At 41.1% G+C, this 25,435-nt stretch overlaps 1 protein-coding gene across 4 annotated transcripts; it reads right to left on the bottom strand.

Moving 5' to 3' along the window:
• Positions 1–629: 629 nt before the first annotated feature.
• spns3 (SPNS lysolipid transporter 3, sphingosine-1-phosphate (putative)) lies at positions 630–23,897 on the bottom strand. 4 transcript variants are annotated; one of them, XM_056244634.1, is made up of 13 exons: positions 23,580–23,897; positions 21,487–21,736; positions 21,330–21,395; positions 8,855–8,991; positions 8,498–8,649; positions 5,833–5,899; positions 5,416–5,558; positions 5,065–5,217; positions 4,491–4,680; positions 3,509–3,574; positions 3,124–3,222; positions 2,615–2,786; positions 630–1,338 (listed from the first exon to the last, which is right to left on the bottom strand). In XM_056244634.1, the coding sequence occupies exons 2-13, from the start codon at positions 21,692–21,694 to the stop codon at positions 1,295–1,297; spliced, it is 1,497 nt and encodes a 498-aa protein (XP_056100609.1). In that variant the 5' UTR covers positions 21,695–21,736; positions 23,580–23,897; the 3' UTR covers positions 630–1,294. The 4 variants fall into 4 exon arrangements, with proteins under 4 accessions (XP_056100609.1, XP_056100618.1, XP_056100635.1 ...); XM_056244643.1 differs by lacking the exons at positions 21,330–21,395; positions 21,487–21,736; positions 23,580–23,897 and adding exons at positions 19,349–19,414; positions 19,506–19,607; XM_056244660.1 differs by lacking the exons at positions 21,487–21,736; positions 23,580–23,897 and having other exon boundaries at positions 8,855–8,978; positions 21,330–21,347.
• Positions 23,898–25,435: the final 1,538 nt, after the last annotated feature.

Below are 25,435 nucleotides of genomic sequence, written 5' to 3'. Positions count from 1 at the left end.
TGATGATTGTTGTTTGGATCTTTCTGGATGCCATAAGTTTAATTATGTAAAGTGCTGCGAGAAAAGCCTATACATCTAAACATCTCGTCACGCGCAGTATAGCCGGCTAGCCGAAACTCCTTCTTTATGTGTACGGGTGTGACGTAATGACGCAAAGACATGCTCGAATTTCCCGTGGAAACCCACCAGTACCACTGGAATTAAAATCATTATTACAAGCTAACCGTTTTGAATCTAGCTATGGCAAGCAGATAGTTTTGACCACTGGCAGAATATGTTTTTTTTTTTATATAATTATTTTGGATTATTTTTAACTTAAAAAAGTTACGGACAGCAGCTTTAACAACCCATTTTTTATATATATATTTTTGCTATTAAATTCTGATGTTTATTTAATGTTTATTGTTTGTTGTGTGTAAGTTGATAAATCGAACAATGCAAGGTTTTAATTGGCACTTTGATAAAGGATTCATGGTTTGGCTTAGTAATACTACATCTGTTCAGGTCATGAATGTTTTGCAGTCAACAGGTGCTGGTGGTTTAAACTTGAGTATATTCTGACACCTACTGTTGCTTAAGGGTATGGCAGAATTTAACTACTGTATGTGGAAATTAAATTGCAGCAAAAGCATAAAAACATATACATTTATTTAAAAGCTTTTTTGTAAAAACAAAAACAAAAAATATATAAACAATACAAAACAAAAATGTAAAAGTACAATAAAATAATGATATTTAAATGGCCTATTAATTTGCTAAAATATTCCAGTCTCAGGACTAATTTGGCACATACAGTATTTCAAGCTTTAAGTTTTAGTCCAGGAGGGGCTGTTCTCTCCCCTTGTTCCCCTGAGGCTCTCATTAGTAGCACACAGCTGCTGAGAGAAGAAAGCAGGCCGAAAGCTTCTAATGACAAGTACATGGTATGCTGAGCTTGGTCTGTCAACATTTTTTTGTTTAGCATAAATGGTTGAAAACGACACAAATCATAACAGGCAGTTTAATTTCCCTTATGGAAAATTTGTAAGCAAGACAATAAGTTACTCACACGTATGAGAGTCATGACTAATTAAAAAAAAATTTAAACATAAAAACGCATCCTAATGTGTTTGTTTGTTTTTCTCAGTAAGATGCCAGTCCAGTGTTTTAGTGATGTAAACTTGTACATTACTCGTATCCTGTCACAACGCATGCTTATTGTCATTTGAACGTTTCAAAATATGTCCGTGTCTCATTTACAAGTGCTTGCTTGATGTAGCAAAGCTCATCCAAGGTCTTGGTCGTGTGTAAAAGGTCACAGTGACTCTGTGGATGTCTCTGGTGGTGCAGGAGCCTGTCCTGAATTGAAGACGACAGAAAGGAAAGACAATTATTCAAACATATGCATTTATGTACCGCTATGGAGTAACATCCAAAACCAGCTTCAAGATTGCATAATATGTGACAGCTTTTCACATTTTAAATTGGGTTCTTTGGACTGTGATATTATTAGAGTTCGGCCCTCAGTAAAACAGAAATATTGACAAGTACAGAAAGAGCTGCAGTAAACAGTATCTTCTGTTCTAAACAAGGATTGTGCCAATATGAACACAGAGTGTTTAACACATCTCTGGTTAATCTCACTTACATCTGTTTACTGCTAATAGTTTTACTTTCTTTATAGATATAAGAGAAAACATGGTAATACTCAATCTGAAAATAAACAGAACATTTGATGATTTGTAAGCTTAAAACAAAGAAACAGTGCCATAAAATAATTAAGGAAAAGTTCAAATTATGCAAATGTTTGATAATATACCTTGTATATACACTACTGTTCAAAAGTTTGGGGTCCTTAAGATTTTTAAATGTTTTTGAAGTTTCTTATGCTCACCAAGAATGAATTTATTTAATCAAAAATACAGTGAAAACAGTAATATTGTGAAATAGTATCACACTTTAAAATAATTTAAATTTTAAAAATGCAATTTATTCCTGTGACGACAAAGCTGAATTTTCAGCATCATTACTCCAGTCTTCAGTGTCACATGATCCTTTAGAAATCATTCTAATATACTGATTTGCTGCTCAAGAAGCATTGTGTTTGTCAGGATACTTTGATGAATCATTAAAAAAACAAGAGGCCTTTGTCCCAGACTCAACTTTGAGCCTTGTGTAAAAATCCAACACATTCGGCACAGATTTGGTCACAGTGTAATCCTTTATACTTTGTCTCTAGCTAGGATATGACATTATTATCTGTGCCAAGTGTTAGCTAAAAGAGGCCATTAGGTGTGCTTAGAATAAACAGCAAAGCTTGTGAACTAAAATTACAATTAATTTTTCACATTTAAATAAACTTTTTTATATATTTAATAGCTTGACATACCAGCTTTTGTTTCCAATTAATCAGTCATTGTAATTGGCTATTTTAAATGTCCCTTTTTTACTTAACATTGTTATCGTTTTATTTTTATCTGCCAACTACTGTATGTGTCTTGCATTCATTAAACACTTTATATTTATTCATTTTTAAAATCGAACTGGCTGATCATGTCCAAGAACATACAATCATTATCTGAAGGCACCAAGAAGACAGACTGGACAGTCTGTAATTACAGTAGCCCGTTATTACCTGATGTGAGCAGTTCTGCTGCCTTCCTGTCCTCTTTGATATACAGAGAGGTCATTAGGAAAAACAGGCCTCCCAAGACCCCAATGAAGGGGCACAGAAGAAAGCTATATTCCAGTCTATGGAAGTCCCAGCTGAGAGAGTCTGGCTTATACTTACGCAGAGCATCTGAGATCTGAACAAAACACATACAAAGAGAAGTCATTTTGTCTTTTAAATAGTGCAGTCAAATTGATTAATCGCATTTAAGATCAAACTTTGTATATATAATATCTATGTATACTTATTAGTACAGTATATGCTATGCAATTAATCGTGATTAATCGTTTCGATAGCACTACTACACTGTAAAAAAAGCCATTGTAATTATGCCAAAATAATTACTGTTTCACAAGGTGCAATTTTGTATCCAGTAGTGCCATGTGTTCTATAGCACTTCTGGATAGTGACAGCATAGCCTTTGACCCTACTGCTATTTGATGTGAAAGTATTGTGGATTAAAATATGCTTACCGCACCAATAAGGTATGGACTTCCAGCATCTCCAAAAAGATGACAGACCATAATCTGTAAGGCCTCAGCTGTAGCTCTTCTAGTAGGCACGACAACATACTAAAAATAATATGAATAAAATTTAAAAGATGCCTTTTACACACAACATTTTTCAGCAATTTAATCTAATCACACACTGCAAACAAGAATAACAATAATTAAACAATACACCCCTGTTCTCAACGTTTCTAAATTTAAGCATAATGGCATTTTACTTTTATGCTATTAGCTTTATTGAATCACTAAGCAGGTTTTCACATGCTTGTCGCCCTGTGCTAATTTAAAAGAGGTTTTTTCATGTCTGCACTTTTTTTTTATGTTGTATTGAGAAGTGTAAATCTCTCACCAGCAGAATGTCCGCCAGAAGAGCCCAGTTAAGGGACAGCAACAACTCTCCAATTGCAATGAATGTCTGTAAAAATGGCACAAACATAAGAAACATGCAGTATACAGGTGAAACTCGGAAAATTAGAATATCGTGCAAAAGTTCATTTATTTCAGTAATTCAACTTAAAAGGTGAAATTAATATATTATATAGACTCATTACATGCAAAGTGAGATATTTCAAGCCTATATTTATTATTATTTTGATGATTATGGCTTACAGCTTATGAAAACCTTTTCACAATATTCTAATTTTGATTTCTTTTTAAAGCTGTAAGCCATAATCATCAAAATTATAACAAACAAAGGCTTGAAATATCTCACTTTGCATGTAATGAGTCTATATAATATATTAGATTCACCTTTTAAGTTGAATTACTGAAATAAATGAACTTTTGCACCATATTCAAACTTTTCGAGTTTCACCTGTATTTAGAGAGCATATCGCAACCTGGTGGTCACACTGTGCCATAACAGCAAATAATCTGTGTTGTTCTGTATGTACTCAATCTATGTCCCCAAGCAAGTTAAGTTTAGGTTAGTAGTTAAAATTTAAAAGATGCCTTTTACACACAACATTTTTCGGCAATTTTATATCACACTAAAAAAAAAAAAAAAAAAAGGTTCACCCAAAAAGTTTAATTCTGTCATTTCCTAACCCACATGTTGTTCCAAACCTGTATGACTTTCTTCTGTGGAACACAAAATATATATTTTTTGTATGTAAATTCAAAGTCAGTTTTATTCCAGGATTATTTCTGGCCATACAACTTACATTTTAAGGATAAAACAGTTTAAACAATCTTTAAATGCTCTTCTGTTGTTTTCCACACAAAAAAAGAAAAGTCATACAGGTTTGAGAACTATTCCTTTAATATTAACACAAACACTGAATCACAAAATAATCCAGCCAAACGCAGAACCGTGGCTGAGCTTTGCTTACGTAAGTGGCCGGGATGCTGGTGCCTGCCAGGATGATGGCAATGAAAAAGCAGGGAGAGGAGCTGAGCATGCCAAAAGCACAGATGAGAGGGTCTGCATTCGGCAATCTGTCTCTCAGCTTCCTTGATATGTAGGTGCCCAGAAACACTCCCACAACCCCTGTCACCACTGTGATTGCTCCAAAAATGTAACTTTCACAAGAGAAAGAAGAAACCATGAGATATTATTCAATTTTGGCCTCAGTTTCAGAACATTCTCTGCGTTTTATTCCTCATATACCAGACCAGTCTGACAAGTCAAACTGATAAATACTCTCTCAACTCAGTTTGGAAGTACAAATGGCTGAGAAACATAGCTGAATCAGATATATTGACAGGATTGCGAGAGCAAAAACAGCTGCAGTAAACAGTATGTGCTATCTAAGCAAGGAACAAGCAGATATGAACACTATCACAGAGGAAGTCTCTGCAGTTTAACCAATCTTTGGCTAATCTCACTTACTGCTAACCTCACTGTTTTCCTTTAAGATCTTTTCAATTATATCAAGTCAAAAAGCATCAAGAAACTTGCTGTACCTGTCTAAAGGGTTACAGGGCTCTTCACTGCAAGGTGGTCTGAGACCCTGTGTAACCTGTGCACGAGACAGAAAGGTGGGGGTCCAGAAGGCCAGAGCCCCTGTGACAAAAGCCATGGCAGTCACACCAAGAGAAGACCAGACAAAACTCCGACTGGAAGGAGGGCACAGAACCAAACACAATAAAAAATATATATATATATTTGCAACAACCTTTAATAAGTGAAAACCCTTAGAGACCCCCCCTTATTTTACACAACAAAAAAAAAAGCTTTGAAGATTGTTATGAGCACATGCCGATTTGAACGACATGAACATTTAATGTAACGTGGGTCTTTACAATGTGACTTACTTCTTCCAGAGGTACTTGACGTCCTCAATGTAAGCAGTACTTTCCAACGTTGCTCCTCCCTGCGTATCCGAGGCTCCACGAGGAGGATTGGGAATCAGAAACACAAGGAGCAGCAGACCCAGTCCTCCAAGAGCAGGACTGAACTATATCAGAAGAAACACTCAAACAATATGCTCAACTTTCTTTTATAAAGGTGGAAGGTAATTGTCTTGATTATATTAATCAAATATATGCTTACATAGCAACGCCACTAAAATAATCATTACTGATACATAATCTTGTAAAAATTATATTTTTACTACATTTCAGTTGACAGCATGATAACAAGATTATTAAATCTAACACGGTAAAGTTAATATAGCTTCTGCACAATATTTTCTCTCTCCATATATATTTACAAAATATATATTATCTTACCCTCAGGGCCCAACGCCAATCCTCTGTTGCATTAGCTATAGTTGCTCCCATTATATATCCTAGACCACTAAATGAAAATTTTAAAAGAACACATTCCGTCAGAAAGAGTAAAAAGATTCAACAAAAGTCTTGTCAACATGTAGGAAACATTGTATTGTATATATAAGAATCCCAGTGTTGGGGGTAAAGAATTACAAGTAAGTGAGTTATCTATTCAGACTACTTTTACAAGTAACGCGTAATACGTTTTTTGTTTGTTATTAAAAAAACAACCAAGCAAGCCCGGTCCAGGGGCCTCATTTATAAAACTTTGCGTAGGATTTGCGTCAGAAGTGGCGTACGGATGAAACATAGGACGTGCGTACGCACAGAAATATTCGGATTTATAAAACCGTGCGCACGCACATCCTACGCATTTTTCCCTTAATAAATCACAATCCAGTCTAAATGTAGCGCAGCTTTTGCCGCTTCATGTCACGCCCATAGTTGCCGATAAATAGTCCGTGAAACGCCCTCAAGTTAATATTCATCGATTGCGAAATCATGGCAAACATAGAGAGGAAATAAAAAAAAACGTAACTTCACTCAATGTGAAGTAGAAGTTATCGTTGGCGAGGTGGAAAAGAGGAGAAAAATGTTGTTTGGAGGGCACAGTGTGGGCATTACTAATGCCAAAGGCACTTGAGTGGCAAAGAGTTGCAGACGCCGTAAATGCTGTAGCCTCACAACCTCGGACTGTGGCCGAAATAAAAAAGAAATTACAAGCTACAGATGTCGGTTATAATCTACTTGGAAATGGGAAATAGTTCAGCGCAAATGTAATTTCTTGCAGCTTTCTGAATGGTTGAGACATAGGCTACGTCATACGTTATTTTATCAAAAATAAAACAAACTAAAGGCATATGCATGAAATACCTGCATGAATACCATGATTCCGTAGCTGATAAATACATTTTTACTATGAAAACAACTTTCCCCAGTGGACAAATAATACATCTATCTATTTATCTATCTCTCTCTCCCTAATTGTCTATCTAAATGACTATCTGCTATATTTAGCTATATCTAGCTATATCTAGCTATATCTGCTCCACCAGACGGACACATTGGCGAGAATATCAGTTTTGTACATTATTTCGTTCTGTTTACTATCTTATTTATGAGGATGAATTGTATAACATGCCAATATTATTGCAGAACATATTTCACTTTTCTTTTTGCAAATATGTGTTAATTTGCATTTCTGTTGTAGATCGATCAAACGGGTGTTCGTTTAGGCTGTTAATTGTAATACTTGCTTTTTGACGTCTTCGTGTTATTTATGAGAGGCAGTATTGCCATTTATTTTACACAACGGTCTACAGTTTCACACACTTTCACGTGTTTCTTCCATCTGCCGACGGTGTCGCCATTTCTCATTTCACCCGTTTTTGTGCGTACGCCTGGGTCAGAGCTTGCGTGAAGGACCGCACATTTTCCCGTCAAGTTTGCTTTTTATAAATACCAATTATTGCGTAGAGAGCGGCGTACGCCTTCTTTTGTGCGTACGCAACGTTTATAAATGAGGCCCCTGGTGACAAAAGGTAACTCAAAAGTTACTTATCCCATTACTTAAAAGTAATTAAGTACTGCAATCAGTTCGTTTTTAAGGGAGTAGCGTAATATTGTAACGCATTACTTTTAAAAGTAACTTTCCCCAATGCTGGCCATCTCTGCCATAGTACTGATTTTATACAACAGTTTAAGAAACAAGAGGCTTCTAAACAAACCACAACAGAATTATCTCTGTGCCTCATTTGGATGGCTGCGCCCTTCGGAGTTCACATTTGTCTGCAACATATGTCAATGAGGATGTCTTATTTCAGAAAAGTAACCATTATAAAATTGACTGTTATTCCTTGTGAGGCGTAAATTACTGTAATTTCTTTCTTAATTTGCAATGTAATGGTTATTGTTTTCCTAAATGAGCCTCGACAGTTTCTGAATTAATCAGAACTTCAAACAAATTAGTTGACTGAATGAGACAGTTGTTTCGCTCCTGAATTAATCCGTTTTTGAATTAATCATTTGAATAAACGAGTCGATGACACACTTATAAAGACAGTCACTTGTCATCCCTAATGGCATAAAGATGTAACCTGCAGAAAGAGTCACTGCATATCCACTAATAAAGGACAGACTGACAGTAAGTCTGGAACATGCAAACACAGACAAGCAAAGCATGATTATTTTTCCCCAAAACAAGTTCAGCGCAAATCCCACCCTGCACCCAATTTCTTTGGTGACGGTTAGGGAGTGGGGTAGGGTTAGGGGTTAGCATTTGTTTTAACATTGTGTAGGCAAAAAGCACTGTGATTTACATGACCAATGAAATCTTTAGAATCGGCTGAAGAGCAGAGTTTGCTCTGACACGGGCTGCATCTTAAGCCTTTGTTGATCATAGGACCATTGCCATCCACTTTGCAATGCTTTTGGGAAATGCAGCCCTGGTCATACAAATTGTTAAAAGTCTGTATTTATGAACTTTTAGACGGCCTCTCAGCCAATGAAAGTCTAGGACCAAAACATCTCTATTATATAAATTGCGATATACATGATTATTATATATCTTCTCCAGATCAGAGTATATTTATCTTTCTTAAATATAGTTTAGTAAGATCTTCACCTTCCGACCGGTATGAAGATATAGAAGAAGGAGATCATGAGAGTTCTTTGGTTGCCAGTGAACAAGTCACCAATGATAGTAGGAGCTATGGTGGAGTAACTGGCCTCTCCTGTACCAACCATGGCCCTCGTCAGGACCAGAATCCAGAAGTGCTGTGGTGAGAATCAAGACAGATCTGTAACTTAAAATAAAATAAAATTCTGTTCTCTTCCATTTTAACTGTTAAATATAGTAAAATAAAGATATTGTTCAAAAGTAACGGTAAAAAATGAAACAATTACACATTATTAGGGTTGTAAGACTTCACAAAGATTACACTGAAACCCCAGAATTCCCCATAAAGACTTTGTACTGTACCGTTTTTTTGACGAAAGAGCTGCCCAGTGATGTGACAATCCACACAATCAACCCAGCGATCATGAGAAGCTTCCTGTTGTAGCGATCTCCAAGGTAACCAAAAACTGGCGCCAACAACATAAAGCTACAGATAAAAACTGTACATATGTTAACATAGGGTTGATGGCAAAGATACACTATATCATTGAAAGTTTGCGATTTTCACGGTGTGGCTGTAACAAATAAGCACAAGACGCAGGAGAATAGGGTACACAGAAGAATAGGGGCTAAGCAAGAAAAATTTGCATTTCACTAGTCAAGTCACCTTATAGCGCTTTTTACAGTACAAATTGTTTCAAAGCAGCTTTACAGTGTTATGAAAATAATGCAATAATGATTGTTTTGGCTGTACAGCAGCTCTAGAAGAAAGTCATTGTCCAGCTTAAGTAAGTTTTTAATCGATTAAATTTCCATTGTAAAAATCATTAGTTATTAACTTACACGACACCGTTTTCAAATGAAAACGACACTCGGTTACTAACGTAACCTTGGTTCTCTCTAGAAGAGGGAACGAGTGTTGCGTAAGCTAGCTTACGCTACGGGAAAATCCCTTTTCTCAAGAATACTGCAGCCAAAAATTATCCTTTAATTTTTTATATATTTAAAACGCATTGCTGCACAGAGCAGAGCTAGGCGAGGCAACTCGTGCGCCTATTGGCTGCTCTGCGGCAAATGCTGCAACCTATCAATGGACTGGTCATGACGTAAGCATCAATGAGGGCGCGGGCGCCCTTGCGCGTCATGTCCTGCCGAAATAGGCGTGGCTTATCCCTATATAAGCCGAGTCCAGATAGGGTGTTCCTTGGTTTTTCATACTGAAGCGAACCAGAACGCAGCACTAGCACGGTGGGGTTAAGCAACACTCGTTCCCTCTTCTAGAGAGAACCGAGGTTACATTAGTAACCGAGTGTCGTTCTCTTACGAGAGTATTCTCGTGTTGTGTAAGCTAGCTTACGCTACGGGAACCCAATTTAAAGCGCCATGCGTGCTGAGATCATCCACACATAGCCCCAAGGGCAAGTGCCCGAGGAGCACATAATATTATAGTGAAAAACATATGTTCATCATGAACCTTCGGGCCAGCCCTTGTCGGCCCGAAGGTTCATGATGACCATATATGGGGAGTGTGACGCATCATATATATATAAGAGGAGTGCTTAACACAATATAACAGTCAGCGCGGACGAAGTCAGGCTGAGCTGTGTAAAAACACAACTAATCAGTTCGCCAGACAAAAAATGGTCCTTAGACTGAGAATAGTTTAGCCTGTAAGGCAGGAATCTCCAGGTTGTAAAACCTTATAAGACGGAGAGGACCAGCCAGCCGCTCTACAAATATCTTGGAGTGAAGCACCACTAGTCCAGGCCCAGGAAGAGGCCATGCTTCTAGTGGAATGGGTTCTAATACCTAAAGGGCAATGAAGGCCTTTCGACTTATAAGTCAAAGCGATAGTGTCAACTATCCATCTGGAAATGCTCTGTTTCGAGGTAGCTAGCCCCTTAGTGCGGCCACCGAACGAAACAAAAAGCTGTTCTGACAGCCTGAAAGCAGCAGACCGTTGAACATAAATCCTTAGTGCCCTGACCGCGCAAAGGAGATTTACGTTGTTCTCGTCGTCAGTTCCCGGAAGGGCTGACAGAGAAATGACTTGTGCTCTGAACGGGGTGGAGAGCACTTTGGGGACATATCCGTGTCTTGGTTTGAGCATAACTTTAGAGTCATTAGGCCTAAATTCCATGCACGACGGGCTCACAGAGAGCGCGTGTAAATCACCCACTCGCTTGACTGAAGCGAGAGCCATGAGAAAAATGGTTTTGAACGAGAGACACCGTAAGTCCACTGACTGCAGTGGCTCGAAAGGGTCACTCTTCATAGCCTCTAGGACCGTGGGGAGAGGTCCCAGGCTGGAACCATAGGGGGACGAGGAGGCTTTAGTCTTCTAGCTCCCCTAAGGAAACAGATGATAAGATCGTTCTTTCCCAGTGACTGGCCGTGCAAAGGTTCAGTGAACGCTGCTATGGCTGCCACATACACTTTGAGCATGGAGGGGGACCTGCCCTCGCCCAAAAGCTCTTGAAGGAAGGAAAGAATTTCCGTAACGCCACAGCGTTGTGGGTCTAGGTTTCCGGCTGCACACCAGCCGGAAAACACTGACCACTTAGAAGTATAGAGCCATCTAGTAGAGGGCGCTCTCGCCTGTGTAATTGTACTCAGCTCTCCGACTGGGAGGTCAGCGGGTATCCTTTGACAGTCCACACGTGCAGTGCCCATAAGTCGGGGCGCGGGTGCCAAATCGCGCCCCCGGCCTGAGAGAGGAGATCCTTTCTCAATGGAATCGGCCATGGAGCTGTGCTCGTGAGCTGCATCAGTTCCGGAAACCAAGCATGGTTCCTCCAGAACGGCGCCACGAGGAGCAAGGAGGACTTGCTTTCCCTGATCCGCTTGATCCAAGGGGGTAATCCATCAGCCGGAAGTTGTAGCTGGCTATCACCTGCTGTTAGCATCCCATTGACTCCCATTCATTTTGGCGTCACTTTGACAGCGAATAACTTTACATCTGAGGCGTTCAAAGACTCCATTTGTCCATTATTTATTTCTAAAGAAACACGACAATGTATAAAAGCCTCCATTACTTTGTATCTTACGTTATGGCCCCGTAGAAGCCATTCTTGTAAAAATAGGCTAACGATTGCGTCATAACCACGGGACGCTCTGTCACACAGTAGAGAAATTACCGTATAGACAGAAGTAGAAGCTCGTAGGCAATCGTTTACTGTCTATGAGGCAATCGGGTGGACATGGAGGCATAAAGTCAAGGGAGAAGCCCATAGATAGAGAGTTCATAAAAGCAACGGGACAAAATATTTCAACAACAGATTTGTTTCAGATTTCAATTCAGATTTGTCCCGGCACAGCTACTAGAAGGTCAGAACGGTTGCTCACGTGACAACTACGTCGTCAAGCTCAGTTTGAGCCTGCGCAGAACGCTTGGCTATCAGGAAGTGAGTGCCCATGTTGGGCTTCAACTCTCTCCGTTGAAATCAACGGGGTCGCTGTGTCCATTTCTTTTACTGTCTATGGCTTGATCACCTGTGGTAATAGTGCGATCGAGGGAAACGCATAAAGCGGGCAGCTGGGCTAGTCGAGGGCCAGCGCGTCCCTGCTCTTCGTAAAGAATATTGGACAGTGCGCATTCTCTGCTGACGCAAAGAGATCGATGTCCGCTCTGCCAAAATTATCCCACAGTAACTGGACTGTCTGTGGGTGCAGAGACCACTCCCCTGGAGGAACATTGTCCCTGGACAGCCTCTCCGGGCCCACATTCTGGTGGCCCGGCATGTGCGTCGCTGTGAGCGAACGCAGATTGTGCTGGGACCATACCAGGAGGCGTTCTGCCAGAGCATGAAGGCGCCCTGATCTGAGACCGCCCTGACGATTTATGTAGGACACTACCGCCATGTTGTCCGTTCGGACTAGGACATCGTGGCCCTTTAAGAAAGGGAGAAAATGTCCCAAGGCGTTCACGACCGCTATCATCTCCAGACAGTTTATGTGTAAATGCCTCTTGTGGGCCGCCCAGCGGCCGAAGGCTGGTCTGCCCTTGTAGAGGGCGCCCCAACCTGAGTTGGAGGCGTCTGTCGAGATATTTTTTCGTGATGAGGTCGACCCCAGACGATACCTGACTGGTACCAGTCTGATGGCTTCCAGGGTCCCAGCGCTGTCACACAGTTCTGGGCTACTCTGAGGCGAAAAACGACAGGAAGTCCACGCCCGTGGCGGGACTAGTGTTTTCAGCCAGCGCTGGAAGGGACGCATGCGAAGCAGACCGAACCGAAGCACTGCCGAGGCTGAGGCCATAAGACACTGCCAGCTGTGAAGGACGCCGCTGAGCGCTGTATCTGTAGCGCGTGCCGTGACGTCAGCCGTGCTGTCATGGACACGGAGTCTAAACCTGTCCCCAGAAAGGACATTTTCTGGCTGGGAGACAGCAAGCTCTTGGTTCAGTTGACTTGGAGACCTAGATCTCGCAAATGGTTGAGCAGTTATCTGTGCGTTATCAGTTCCGTTTCTGACTGAGCTAGAATAAGCCAGTCGTCCAAATAGTTCAGTATGCGCATCCCCTGAAGTCTCAGGGGAGCGAGCGCCGCGTCCATGCACTTCGTGAAAGTACGGGTTGCTAAAGACAGGCCGAACGGCAGGGCGGTGTACTGATAACTCTGACCCTCGAAGGCGAATCGCAAGAAAGGCCTGTGGCGGGGAATTATTTGAATCTGAAAATAAGCGTCTTTCAGATCCAGTGAGATAAACCAGTCCCTCGGGCGAATTTGCGCGAGGATTTGTCTGGTCGTGAGCATTTTGAACGATCTCTTCATCAGTGCTTTGTTCAAGCGCCTGAGATCTAGGATGGGTCTGAGGCCGCTGAAGGTACAAGGAAATACCTGCTGTAGAAACCTGCAGTTTCGCTATTTCGGCAAGAAGCAGATGTGCTACATCGTTCTGCACCGTAGTTTCGACCCTGGCTTTGAAGCGCGGGGGTCTGAGAGCGAACTGCAGCGAATAGCCTCGCCTTATAGTGTTCAGCACCCACTCTGACACGCCCGGGATCGCTTCCCAAGCTTTCAAACGCAAAGCTAGAGGGAGGATGATACCCGTGCTTTGGTCGCTGTGTGTGTGTGGCACACAGCTCGCAGCGTCTGTCAGAGGGCTTTGAGAAGCGCGCGCGCTCTCTGCACACAGAACACACTCTGCGATCATTAGCCCTGAGTGAGTGTGTGTGGCGGGGCAAACAGTGTTTATATGTAGGGGTGAGCACTGAACAGTGGGCACATTTACTACATTTAAAACACAGGCGGCGTGAGCCGGCTTTATTGATGTGGGCCGTGTATGAGTGAGTGTCACTGAACGGGCCGTGCTTGTGTGTAGGGGTGGGCACTGGGAAGTGGGCACTTTTCCTACATTCAAGACACCTTCGGCGTGAGCCGGAAACACAGACATAATGCTCTCTTTGAGATTTATCTGGGCTGGCGGCTGAGGAGGCGGTCGCGCTGAGTTCCGTGGAGGAGGCTGCTGCTTTGAGCGACCTGTCGCGGAACTAGAACGTCTCGGGATAAAAATGTTGCATGGCCTGCGACGTTTTCTGCACCTCCGTGAAACGCTCGGTGAAGCCTTTAACCGCTGGACCAAAGAGGCTGGCAGGGGACACAGGCGCGTCGAGAAATGTGGCTCTATCAGACTCTTTCATGTCGGATAGCGTTAGCCACAAGTGTCTCTCGGTCATGGTGAGGGATGCCATATTCCGACCGATGGCCTGCGCGGCGGACTTGGTGGCTCGCAGAGCTAGGTCTGTCGCACTCCTCAGGTCCCTGAAGCTTTCAGGGTTCGAGGCCCACCTCGTCCATAGTACAGAGAAGGTTGGCCTGATAAATCTGCTATGGAGTGCAGTGCTGAAGCGGCTTGACCGGCGGCGGTGTAAGCACGACCGATCAGAGCCGAAGTGGTCCTGCAGGGCTTAGAAGATAACGCAGGCTTCGATTGCCATCCAGCAGATGGTGGGCACAGATAAGTGGCCACCGCTTCCTCGACCTGAGGAATGGTGAGGTAGCCTTTGTCCTTCGCGCTGTCCACAACGGAGAGCGTCGAAGAGACAGTAGAGCGAAGCCTAGCAGAAAATGGTGCCTTCCAGCTCTTAGCTAGAATGTGGCGGTCCCCGTCGCTGAGGGGGGCTCGGCAAGAGCCGCACTTAGAAAAACGAGGCATTTGAAACAACGCCTTGAGCTCTTTTAGAGAAAAGCAGTAAAAAGGATATAAGCGCCGGATAGCGCAGCAGGAACGGCGGTGAAGCAGCGATGGCGGCTTCCAAACTGCAGTGCAGAGGGCTCGTCAATTAAATGCCAGTGAAGAAGTAGGGGGTGTACAAATTCACAATGATGTCAAAGAAAAAATATTACAAAATTAAACCAAAAATAAATATATTTACAAAAATACATATACACTAGACTCAGTGCTAACTTTGAGGTATCAACAACCCAAAGGAAAACAAATTGCTATAGGCAGCAAAATCTTCATGAATACATTCAGCAATATAACCCCACCTTTTCCTCCCAAGGTCCAGTTCAGACTGTCTTATATAGATTAGGACAGCCTCATTACACCCAAGACCGTACCAACAGCAGGTGTATCAACATCAAAACTTTGTAGCCTAAATATAGGACCATTTAACTTCCAAATATAATACAATAAACTCATTCAGCAACTTAAACTAAATGTAAACACCATAAGATATGTATCCATACCTACATCACCAAGGGTTAAGTCCCCCTCCCTATTAATAGGAATGGTTTAACCCCACACAAGAAAAAGGGAAGCTGTGATCCTGACCCCTCCTTTGAGGAGTCACAGGAACAGGAAATGGTGAGTAGACAGCATGTGGGGTAACCGTTTGCCATGTAGAGATAAATACAGATTTGAAATAATAAATAACAAAATACATCACTAACTTGTCTCTGTGTGGTTAATGGAAAAAAAAATACATCAATGGGTAACTACAGTTAGACATAACACGTTGGATGACCGCCGATATGTGCACCTATCCGCAATCAACCCAACCAGCATATCCCAAACTCATTACAAATGCATGTTATAAAATAATGATCCAGATTAAACAATTGTATCTTAAACCTAATAAACTGCACCATAGTCAACAGAAACACAAAACCATAAATAACAAACGTAAAGAAACATAAGCAGTTTGTAAAGACATGCTGTCATTATCGCAGTAGTGATGACGTCCTCTTAGCACCCGTCATCACACCCGTAGAGTAAGCTAGCTTACGCAACACGAGAGTACTCTCGTGGTTTCAAAGTGCTAGTTTTTGAAAACTATACCGTTTTCATAATCGTGTAAACTTAAAAATGTAAATCTGTGAAAACGGTGTCTATAGACAGGCGCATTTGAATGCGTATGTACGTGGGCGTGTATTCTTTCTTTACAGTGACATCGGCAATCACTTGTCTGACATGCATAATACAGCGTTTTTAGTTGTTTCCGAGGGAATCATTTTTAAAAACATTTTCATCTGTAGGCTACAAAGGAAAAAAAAACTTTAGTTGTGAAAAAATGTTTTCGTGTCGATGAGACCTTCGCAGGAGATAGTCTAGTTCAGTCTCTGCTGACACTTCAGGGCTGCGTCGTGGTCGTGTCTAGGTGCAAGTCCTCAGCCAGATCCGGGCCGTATCAAGATCAGACGAATTCATATTAGCGTAGATGCCATTCTTCTTATGATGTAACGAGTACATCAGGTGTTATGGTAAGTGTTACCGGTTCCCGGCTGACATAATTTATGCAGCCTAACAATCATTTTACATGATTTGAATGATAGAAACTATCTCTTTGAGATCATAACAGAACACCAGTATCTGGAATATCTCAGAGAAGCTAAAAGTCTGAACCCTCACCAGGCCCGTTGGGTATTATTCTTCACCCGATTTCAGTTTACCGTTACCTACCGTCCTGGCACAAAGAATTTGAAAGCAGACACCCTTTCTCATATGCATGCACCTGATCAACCGAACAGTAATCCAGAGCCATTACTCCCTCCAGCTGCCATCGTCTGTCCCATTCAATGGGCCCTGGACGACCAGATCGCCAAAGCAAACCTGCACTGAACCTGCTCTGCCAGGATCTCCTGAGGGATGGATTTATGCTCCACCTGGGGTCCGGTCCTCCAGGCAATCAACAAACACTCTCGCTCATCGGCAGCCGTTATTAGTGGGCAGGCATGTCTCAGGAAGTCAACCGCTTTGTCCAAGGCTGTACCACGCCATCTTCCTGAAGAAAAGCTCCAACTACTGCCCATTCCTCACGAACCCTGGTCACACGTAGGAGTGGATTTCATCACTGCCTCTGAATCCTTTACCTGTATCCTGGTGGTAGTCGATCGATTCTCCAAAGCCTGCCGCCTCATCCCCCTTACAGGATTACCATCGGCTATAGTAACTGCAGAGGCCCTGTTCACTTACATGTTTCGTAATTACAGCTTACCTGAGGACATTGTCTTGATTGTGGACCTCAGTTCATCACCAGAGTATGTAGGGCATTCTTCCATCTCCTATAGTGTCGGTGAGTTTACATCCGGCTACCATCCACAATTGAATAGGCAGACAGAGCGGAAGATACAGGAGATAGGACGCTCCCTGAGATCTTATTGCCATAGCCACCAACACAGCCAGAGCCACCCAAAACTCTCCACACCAATTTGACAACAGGTGAACGGAATAATTAATTAAGGTAATAAACTGGAACACACTAAGGGGGCTTTTACACTGGGCTCGTTTGCTGCGGTCCGAGGCCGATGCGTTTGGTGCGTTTGCATGCATATTACGTCATCGCAAATGTGCACGGCGCATGATAAAAAACAGAACGCAGGTCAATATTGTGTATTTTATTAATTCACTGCTATTATGCACAGTTGAGTGAACAATACAGGTTTACTGTGCGTGTGTCACATAAGGTGGCCTTCTGCTGCTTGCAAACGGACTCTTTTGAGGAGACAGAGGATTTCCAAATTTGGTGCCCTGATTTCACGTGCAATGCACGAATACACTGCAGGCTCACTCTCGCTCGTATCCAAGGTAAATCATCAACATACTATCATCCCTTACAAGTGTTTTTTTTAACTGAATACATCACAATAAGCTAAAACGCATGCGCAGGTCACTTTACTTCCTGAACAAGTGCGCACCCGAGTCCGTGCTGCTTTCACATTCACGCGAACCGCGGCACAGTTCGGGAGCAACCGAACTCAGACCACCTCCTCCAGGTAGTCTCGGGTTCGGTACCCCAGTGCGCACCCGGGTCCCATGACAGCGTTCACATTAGCGATTTTTCATGCGAACCGTGCCCCGTTCCGAACTAAACTGCCAGTGTGAAAGCCCCCTAAGAAAACTAGGTCACACAGACAAACAGGAACAGAACTAAAACACAAATACCGTAAAACTTCAAATAATAGCCGAGTCCCAAATAGACGCCTGTCTCTTTTACACGGTCTGTTTTTTAGTTTCGGGTTGTATTTAATCCTCTAAAACCGCCAGATCGCCCGCTTTTTGGCGGCCCCCAAAGCACATTTTTGTCCCTCCAAAGCCTTTTTTTGATCGATGAGTGATGTAGAATAGAATGACTGCTGCGCTTGACAGGGCGCGTTACGAGCAGAGAGAGAGAGAGAGAGAGAGAGCGCGCCCCGACCGCGCGCGCGCGCACTCTCCGTCTTCAAACAACGAGCGCTGTCTTGCTCTCTCTCCCTCGCGCATATTAATCAAAATCAATTGACGCGATAGTAAAAGGTCGGAAGACCGCAGTTTCACGTGGAGCATTTGGAGATTTTTAGAGATTAGAGACAGGCCTATACACTCAATGAACGACATCTCAACACTAAATTATAAAGGCCTGTCTCATATAAACGCCTGTCTCAAATACAAGCCGGTGCAGTTCGACGATTTGGGTAAATAAAAACCCGGGCTACTATTTGAAGTTTTACGGTAGACTAAGCCAAAACAGAACATAACAGAATATAACAATTACAAGGATCTTTAAGATTTTTTTTTTTTTTTTTGAAAGACATCTTTTATGGTCATCAAGGTCAACAGTAATATTGTGAAATATTATTACAATTTAAAATAACTGATTCAATTTTAATATATTTTAAAATGTAATTTATTTCTGTGATGGCAAAGAAACATTTCATATTATCAATGTTGAAAACCAGTTGCCTAATATTTTTGGGGAAACTGTAATACTTTTATACTTACTCAGGATTCTTTGATGAATAGAAAGTTCAAAAGAACAGCATTTATTTGAAACAAATCTCTTTTTAACATTATAAATGTCATTACTGACACTTCTGATCAATTTAATGCATTCTTGCTGAATAAAAGTTTTACTTTTAAATAAAGTCCTTTTTTTCCACTGGATATTTCATTTTTCTAACTACATCAGATTTTCAACAGTTTTGTCAAGGCTACAACAATAGCTATAAAACATGATGCTGCGTAACATGGTATCAATGTATGGATTATGCAAGTCCATGAAACAAAGTATATTATTTTAATGAATGTCAGTATGCAGTATAATCAACTAACTAACAGTTTGTAAATTAGAGCAGAGACTGAGTACGTATGAAACTGCAAACCAGATCAGTGTTGGATTAGATCATTTAGCCTTTTTGCTGCTTTCAAGCAATGCAAACTCCAAAACAGATTACATCATTTACATGTACAAATTTGAACATATCTACTTGTGTTTTACTTAATACCAGGCTTGTTACTAACTTACAAAATGACAGTAAAATACCTATTAGTTCATCTCCAACAAGGATGTACTCTTGTCAAATCAAGTTCTGCAATCTTGTCTTCCTTCTTACTGTTTTGTCAGTGCAATGTGCTACAAATTCAAACTGATACCTGTCTGTAGGAGACCTGATGTGCTGTCAGGGATATCGAAGTAATTCTGGATGCTAAGCAGCACACCTGGATTAGAATCAGAAGAACATCTGTCGCTATTTCAAGTGACAATCTGTGAACCATCACACTTGCTATGGCTTTGGTATAGTGTGCTCACCTGCTATAGTATAACGGTCCATATAGTTGAGGAGATTGATGTAGCAGAGCACTGCCACTGTGATGTATGAGCATCTCTGAGAAATGGGGGTTGTTTGAAAGGAGGATGCAGAAAGTTCCATGGTGACAGAAAAAAAAACGCAACAAAAAGAAAACACTACTTTTTTCGGTTCGGTGTTCTGTCACTTTGTGGCTGTAACAAGGACGCGTATACGACGCACTAGAAAATAATACAAATCGTCTTTAATCCAAAAATCCACAGGAACACTCAGGGAACATATTTGACAACCACATAACTTAGACAAGACAGAACAAAGAACTGAATGAAGAGAGGACTTAAATACAAAGAGGAACTTGTGAGCTAATTAACTGGACAACAGGTGAACAGAATAATTAATTAAGGGAACAAACCGGCACACACTAGGAAACTAGGTCACCGAGACAAACAGGAACAGAACTAAAACACAACAACTAAGCCAAAACCAACACTAACAGAAAATAATAGTTACATTGGTCAGACGTATCGTTGGGCTAAGGCTCAGGGGTGGGGTATGGCTCAGATTGGTCTGGCTAGTTGTCTTTGGCAGGCTCTGGCTCCGTGACTGTGGTGGGCACAGGCATCCGTCCTGGCCAGCGGGGTGCAGGCTGAGTGGGCTCTGGGTCTTGAGTGGGGCTGGTGTCGTCCTCCGCAGGGAAGATGGTGAATGGCAAAAGTTGTTACCCAGCACCCACTCCACCAGTGTGGCGAAGTTGTCATGAGGACCGCTCCCTGGGAGGTGTGCCTTGGACCTGGCACACTAATTCCAAAAAAAATCCCTGGTGTGAGACTCCAGGGAGCTATCCCTCTGCTCCAGGCATAACATGTGAACTACAGGAAGAACCATGGTGATGGAGGGAGGGGAAAAAAAGATAAAGGTCGCAAAAAAACCCACACACACAGTGTGGCTGTAACAAGGAAGCGCACGACGCAGGAGTAGGCTATATAATACAAATAGTCTTTAACTCAAAAATCCACAGGAACACTCAGGAAACTGATTTGACAACCAGTTTTGTTAGTTAGGTGACACGGAACAAAGAAGCGAAATAAGACAGAACTTAAATACACAGAGGTTAATTAACTGGACAACAAGTGAATAGGATAATTAGTCAAGGGAACAAACTGGCACACACTAGGGCAACGTCTACATTAATCCGTATACATTTGAAAACAGTGTTTTCGTTTAAAAATGCTCTCCGTCCACACTAGCGTTTTCAGGCGTTTTCCGACGATTCAGTGTGGATGAGAAACTTTTGGAAAACGCCTGAAAAAGTTAAATTCACCTTACTGCGCATGCATAAAAACCTCACAAAAGCTCCCTGAGATGATACAGACGTAAAAATAAGTAATAACACTATTCCACAACTTTGTCAAGGCTACAACAACAGCTATAAAACATGGTGCAGTGTAACATGGTGTCATGAATGGATTATGCAAATCCATGAAACAAATTGTGACTGTCAGTACGCAGAATAATCAACCAACTAACAGTTTGGAGATTAGAGCAGACAGAGATTGAGTAAGAATGAAACTGCAAACCAGATCAGCGTCAGATTAGATCATTTAGACGTATTGCTGCTTTCAGCCTAATGCAAACTCCAAGACAAATGTGAGCATATCTACTTGTGTTTTGCTTAATACCAGGCTTGTTACTAACTTACAAAATGACAGTAAAAGACCTATTAGTTCATCTCCAACAAGGATGTACTCTTGTCAAATCAAGTTCTGCAATCTTGTCTTCCTTCTTATACTGTTTTGTCAGTGCAATGTACAAATTCAAACTGATACCTGTCTGTAGGAGACCTGATGTGCTGTCAGGGATATTGAAGTAATTCTGGATGCTAAGCAGCACACCTGGAACAGAATCAGAACAACATGTGTCGCTATTTCAAGTGACAATCTGTGAACCATCACACTTGCTATGGCTTTTGTATAGTGTGCTCACCTGCTATAGTATAACGGTCCATATAGTTGAGGAGATTGATGTAGCAGAGCACTGCCACTGTGATGTAGGAGCGTCTCTGAGAAATTGGGGTTGTTTGAACGGAGGATGTGTCACTATCTGGTTGTTCAGAGCTCATGGAGCCATAACGTACAGTCGTGTTTGAGCGGAGGCTCAACCTGGGTTTTGGTCTGTGTTGGTTGGAGGCCATAGTGCTCTCTGACTCTATCGCTACCGAAATACTTTTTTGCCCCTAAAGAAGAAAAATGACTTTTAAGCACTTCACAGATGGTAAAAATGCCAAAAACATTGTGGTTTTTAAGCCCTCTAATACTGATGAATGATTTGTGAACTGTGGCATAAAACTCACATGGCTTCCATGTGATTCCAGGACACTGGACAATGTTTTAAGATTGAAGTAACCATGGCAGCAAGGAAAAGCATGTCGCAATCAATGAACAAGGCTGGTGAGTGGTGACAAATGCCTCATAGAAATAAACAGTGTTTTATCAAATAATTTGGTTTACTATTGCTGGATTAGGAAAACTTAACTTGTATTTAGTGCAAAAAAAGTTAATCAAATGCCAAAGGCTTTGCATGAATTAAGTGTCTGAGGATGTTTACTGGAGTTTAGTGTCGCTACCTATTAACTTGCGGCCATTGGGTCTCATTCATGAAACACGAGCAGAACGAATTTTTGTGTAAATCGTGTGTAAAGTGGTTCTGGCGTAAATTTTCGGATTCATTAAAATTTTCATATTTTCCAAATGTTAGTTGGTACACAAGAAATATAAAATGTGGCGTTTTGAATGAACTTCTGATAATAAAACTTCAATTTCTGCATAGAATTTTTTTTTTTCATTCGCATTCATGTCATAATATGATGCCCATATATAGTTGTCAGTCGGATTTAATGGGCGGGATTTATGGTAATTGAGAATGAACGTGCACGCGCATCCCATTTACGACTGATTGGAATTCATTAACACACACACACACACATTTCACTATCACATCTGACGTTTACGAAGTATTTGTGAATCAGGAGAAGAGTTTTCGGGAAGGTCTCTTTACGCGCAAATCACTCGCATATTTACTCGTATATTTACAAATGTTTCATGAATGAGACCCATTGTGTGGTCAGTCAAAATTAGGCAAAGCAGAACTTGCTGAAGACAAATAAGCACAGTGACATCATTTTAAGCAGGACTTCGATAATAAATGGGCCAGGAACTCTCAAACCAAGCCTTTGATAAATTAGGCCTAATTAAGAGTTATAATGGGTAATGGTGAAAATGTGCTTGTCATGATTTGACATGTAAAACCAAATAGGAAAATTTCAATTTACAATGAATTATTTACCTCTTTCCTAGTGTATTCTCTTATAATGCTGTGAAAATACCATAAAAAGCATCGGTGTTAAAAGGGCTGCCACAATTTCTGTAGATAGTAGAATTACTTGTCATTTCATTCATCTCACAAACAAATTTGTCCTTTTAATAATACTACTTTTGCAATGCATCTGACTTGTTTTTCTGTATGTACAGACATTTTGTGAGAATGGAATATGTAGACCGGAACTTGCTATCTCAAAGTTGGTTGTTGTGATCTTGCACCCGGCAAGCTGTTATTTTAGATGCAGCAGTCCTAATTATGGCCTCACATTTGCCACAGGAAGGGCATCCTCTACCTAATAATAATAATATATGGCCACTATAATCTTTTTACCTAAAGTAATATATGTTTCAGTGTGCTTGAAGGAAGATTTATCAGATTAAACCTCCCTTTTAGTGGTAGTCTGAACAGATGATACTTCCACATGGGTATCATCAGTTCAGGTCAGGACTCAGTTCCATAGCGGACTGCCAACAATGCCACTGTTGAGGTGATTAGCTGTGTATGACCACCACAGGACAATGCCATATGATTGTTCAGCCTACAACCAGTCTTTTAGACATTGAGGCTGCTAAATTCACATTTTTTATTTATTAATTTGTTCACAAAATGCATATTGAACATTTCATGAGAAGATCATTTTACCATGACAATTTCAACAATTTAAGCAACTTGCTAATTCAATCATTTAAGTTACTTACACTTCAGTCGATGTGCTCCAATGTCCAGTGCTGCTCTAATCCATCTTTTTTTGCTGGCCTTTTTTTCTTTTCTCTTTCGTTGTTTGCTGTGTTCGTTGAGATGTCACTTGTAGAAACAGAAAGGCATTCCTCTGCATGCAGCACACTACAGGGTTATCAAGTTAGAATCAAGCCCTAGGCCTACCCCCTTTTTTAGGTCACAGGCAGCAGAACAGTTCCTCCTTGTGTTGCGATATAGACCACAAACCAGTAGATTTTCATGCATGCTCCCTTCAATGCTTTCTGCTTTACACTGATCTGTTACCCAGATCTGCAGGGCTTTTGGCATTATGTTTCACATCAATGCTCTTGCTCGGAAGTCTGAACACCAGGACAAAGGTCTGATAAAAGAGCTGCCAGAAAATAAACACCAGGGAGGGAATTCTTCAAATGGAAACCTCATCTTGTATTGTCTACTCAACTGAGTGAAGTTTATGACCTTTGTTTTTATAGTTAACATTTCATACTGTTGCATGCATATCATTCATCATCTAGATAAGCCATTATCATGTTATACGATATACCCCCCCCCCCCCCCCCCCCCCCCCCCCATACGAAACAAGTGTTTCGTTCTTGTGAAATCATCTCTGCCTATAACAACTTCTCCAAAATACAAAGCCTCTGAGCCTCTGTACATTCTACCATGTTATGCACATGATATCCGTTTTCTGTAAGACCACATCATCACAATCATGTACTTGTTTACAGTGAGCAGTGACCTCTCACCACATCTGTATCGCTGATTTCAATGAATGATAAACTGATGTCATGAAAAAGTAGGTTGTGGTATGCATTATAATTAGGCTTATGATTAATAATGCATTACAATTATATGGGTTACCATTATAAAAAGCAGGATGGGTTTCGTTAAATTATATACTAAATTATATGCCGATCAATAATTACGCAATAGATGAACTGGAATTTTGTATTAGCCTACTCTTTACTGCCGCCCAGTGGTTGAATGACACTGTAGGCCTACTGTCCATAAAATCGAGTAGCATCTGCCTGCAGTCCCGGAGGCTGCATTTTCAGGACCCCACTTCTAGGACCGCATTTCTAGGACCCTAGGTTTTTAGTGACAACGCCACCTACCGAATTAGAGGACCAGCGAAAATGGATGACATTCAGAGTGTGAGTATCAAATGCGAATCAATTTTTATTTGTTTAACTTTAAAAACAATTGTGATGCATTTCATTGGAAAGTTAACGTTGCCAACGTGCTGGTGATTTGCTAAACAGTCTTGAATGCATAGCCATCATATATTAGCCTCTAATGCTGGAAAATGAAATACTACGGTTCATTTAACGGAGCTGTTGCATGATAGGCTAAGCCTGTGTTGAGTTACTTACAGCACAATAAACTGTACCATGTTCGTTCTGAAAGCTTGTTAATTACTCATTGTTTTTCCATTTTAATTCAGTTAAAATAATCGTAATGTTTTCACTGTCACGTGCTCACAGTAAGCCTGTTAACGTTACCCACAATACATGTTATGTGTACGTCTCTTCATTTTGACATGGTTTTATAAAGTTGGTTGAGACATATGACATTTTAATAGTCAGACATATCAGAGAGGCCATTATAATAATTGACTGTTAAAATCCCACGTGTTAGATTGTGTCATTTACTGTATAGGCCTACTTATATATGGTCAGGAAAAGTCGTGTCAATAATGTTATTTCTATTCAGATTTCTTGCATCTCTCTCTATTATTTTTTTCTCAGTTCAGATGGGCTTTATTGACATGAGTGTTTCTAGAACCTTTGTTCCCACAACATCAAAATCATTTTTTTTTCCAAATCTTTGAACAGTA

Source organism: Rhinichthys klamathensis, unplaced genomic scaffold (assembly GCF_029890125.1).
Source record: "Rhinichthys klamathensis goyatoka isolate OS25496 unplaced genomic scaffold, OSU_Roscu_1.1 h1tg000028l_1, whole genome shotgun sequence".
In the NCBI taxonomy this organism is placed as follows: domain Eukaryota; kingdom Metazoa; phylum Chordata; class Actinopteri; order Cypriniformes; family Leuciscidae; genus Rhinichthys; species Rhinichthys klamathensis.
Note: the sequence above shows the minus strand (reverse complement) of the source record. Positions and strands in the feature narration are given on the sequence as shown.

Coding starts and splice junctions, on each gene's coding strand:
- spns3 (XM_056244634.1), bottom strand. CDS start 21,694: ATGGCCTCCAACCAACACAGACCAAAACCCAGGTTGAGCCTCCGCTCA. Junction 5,218..5,415: donor GTCAAGTACCTCTGGAAGAA/GTAAGTCACATT, acceptor CCCTCCTTCCAG/TCGGAGTTTTGTCTGGTCTT. Junction 2,787..3,123: donor GTCCATACCTTATTGGTGCG/GTAAGCATATTT, acceptor TGTTTTGTTCAG/ATCTCAGATGCTCTGCGTAA.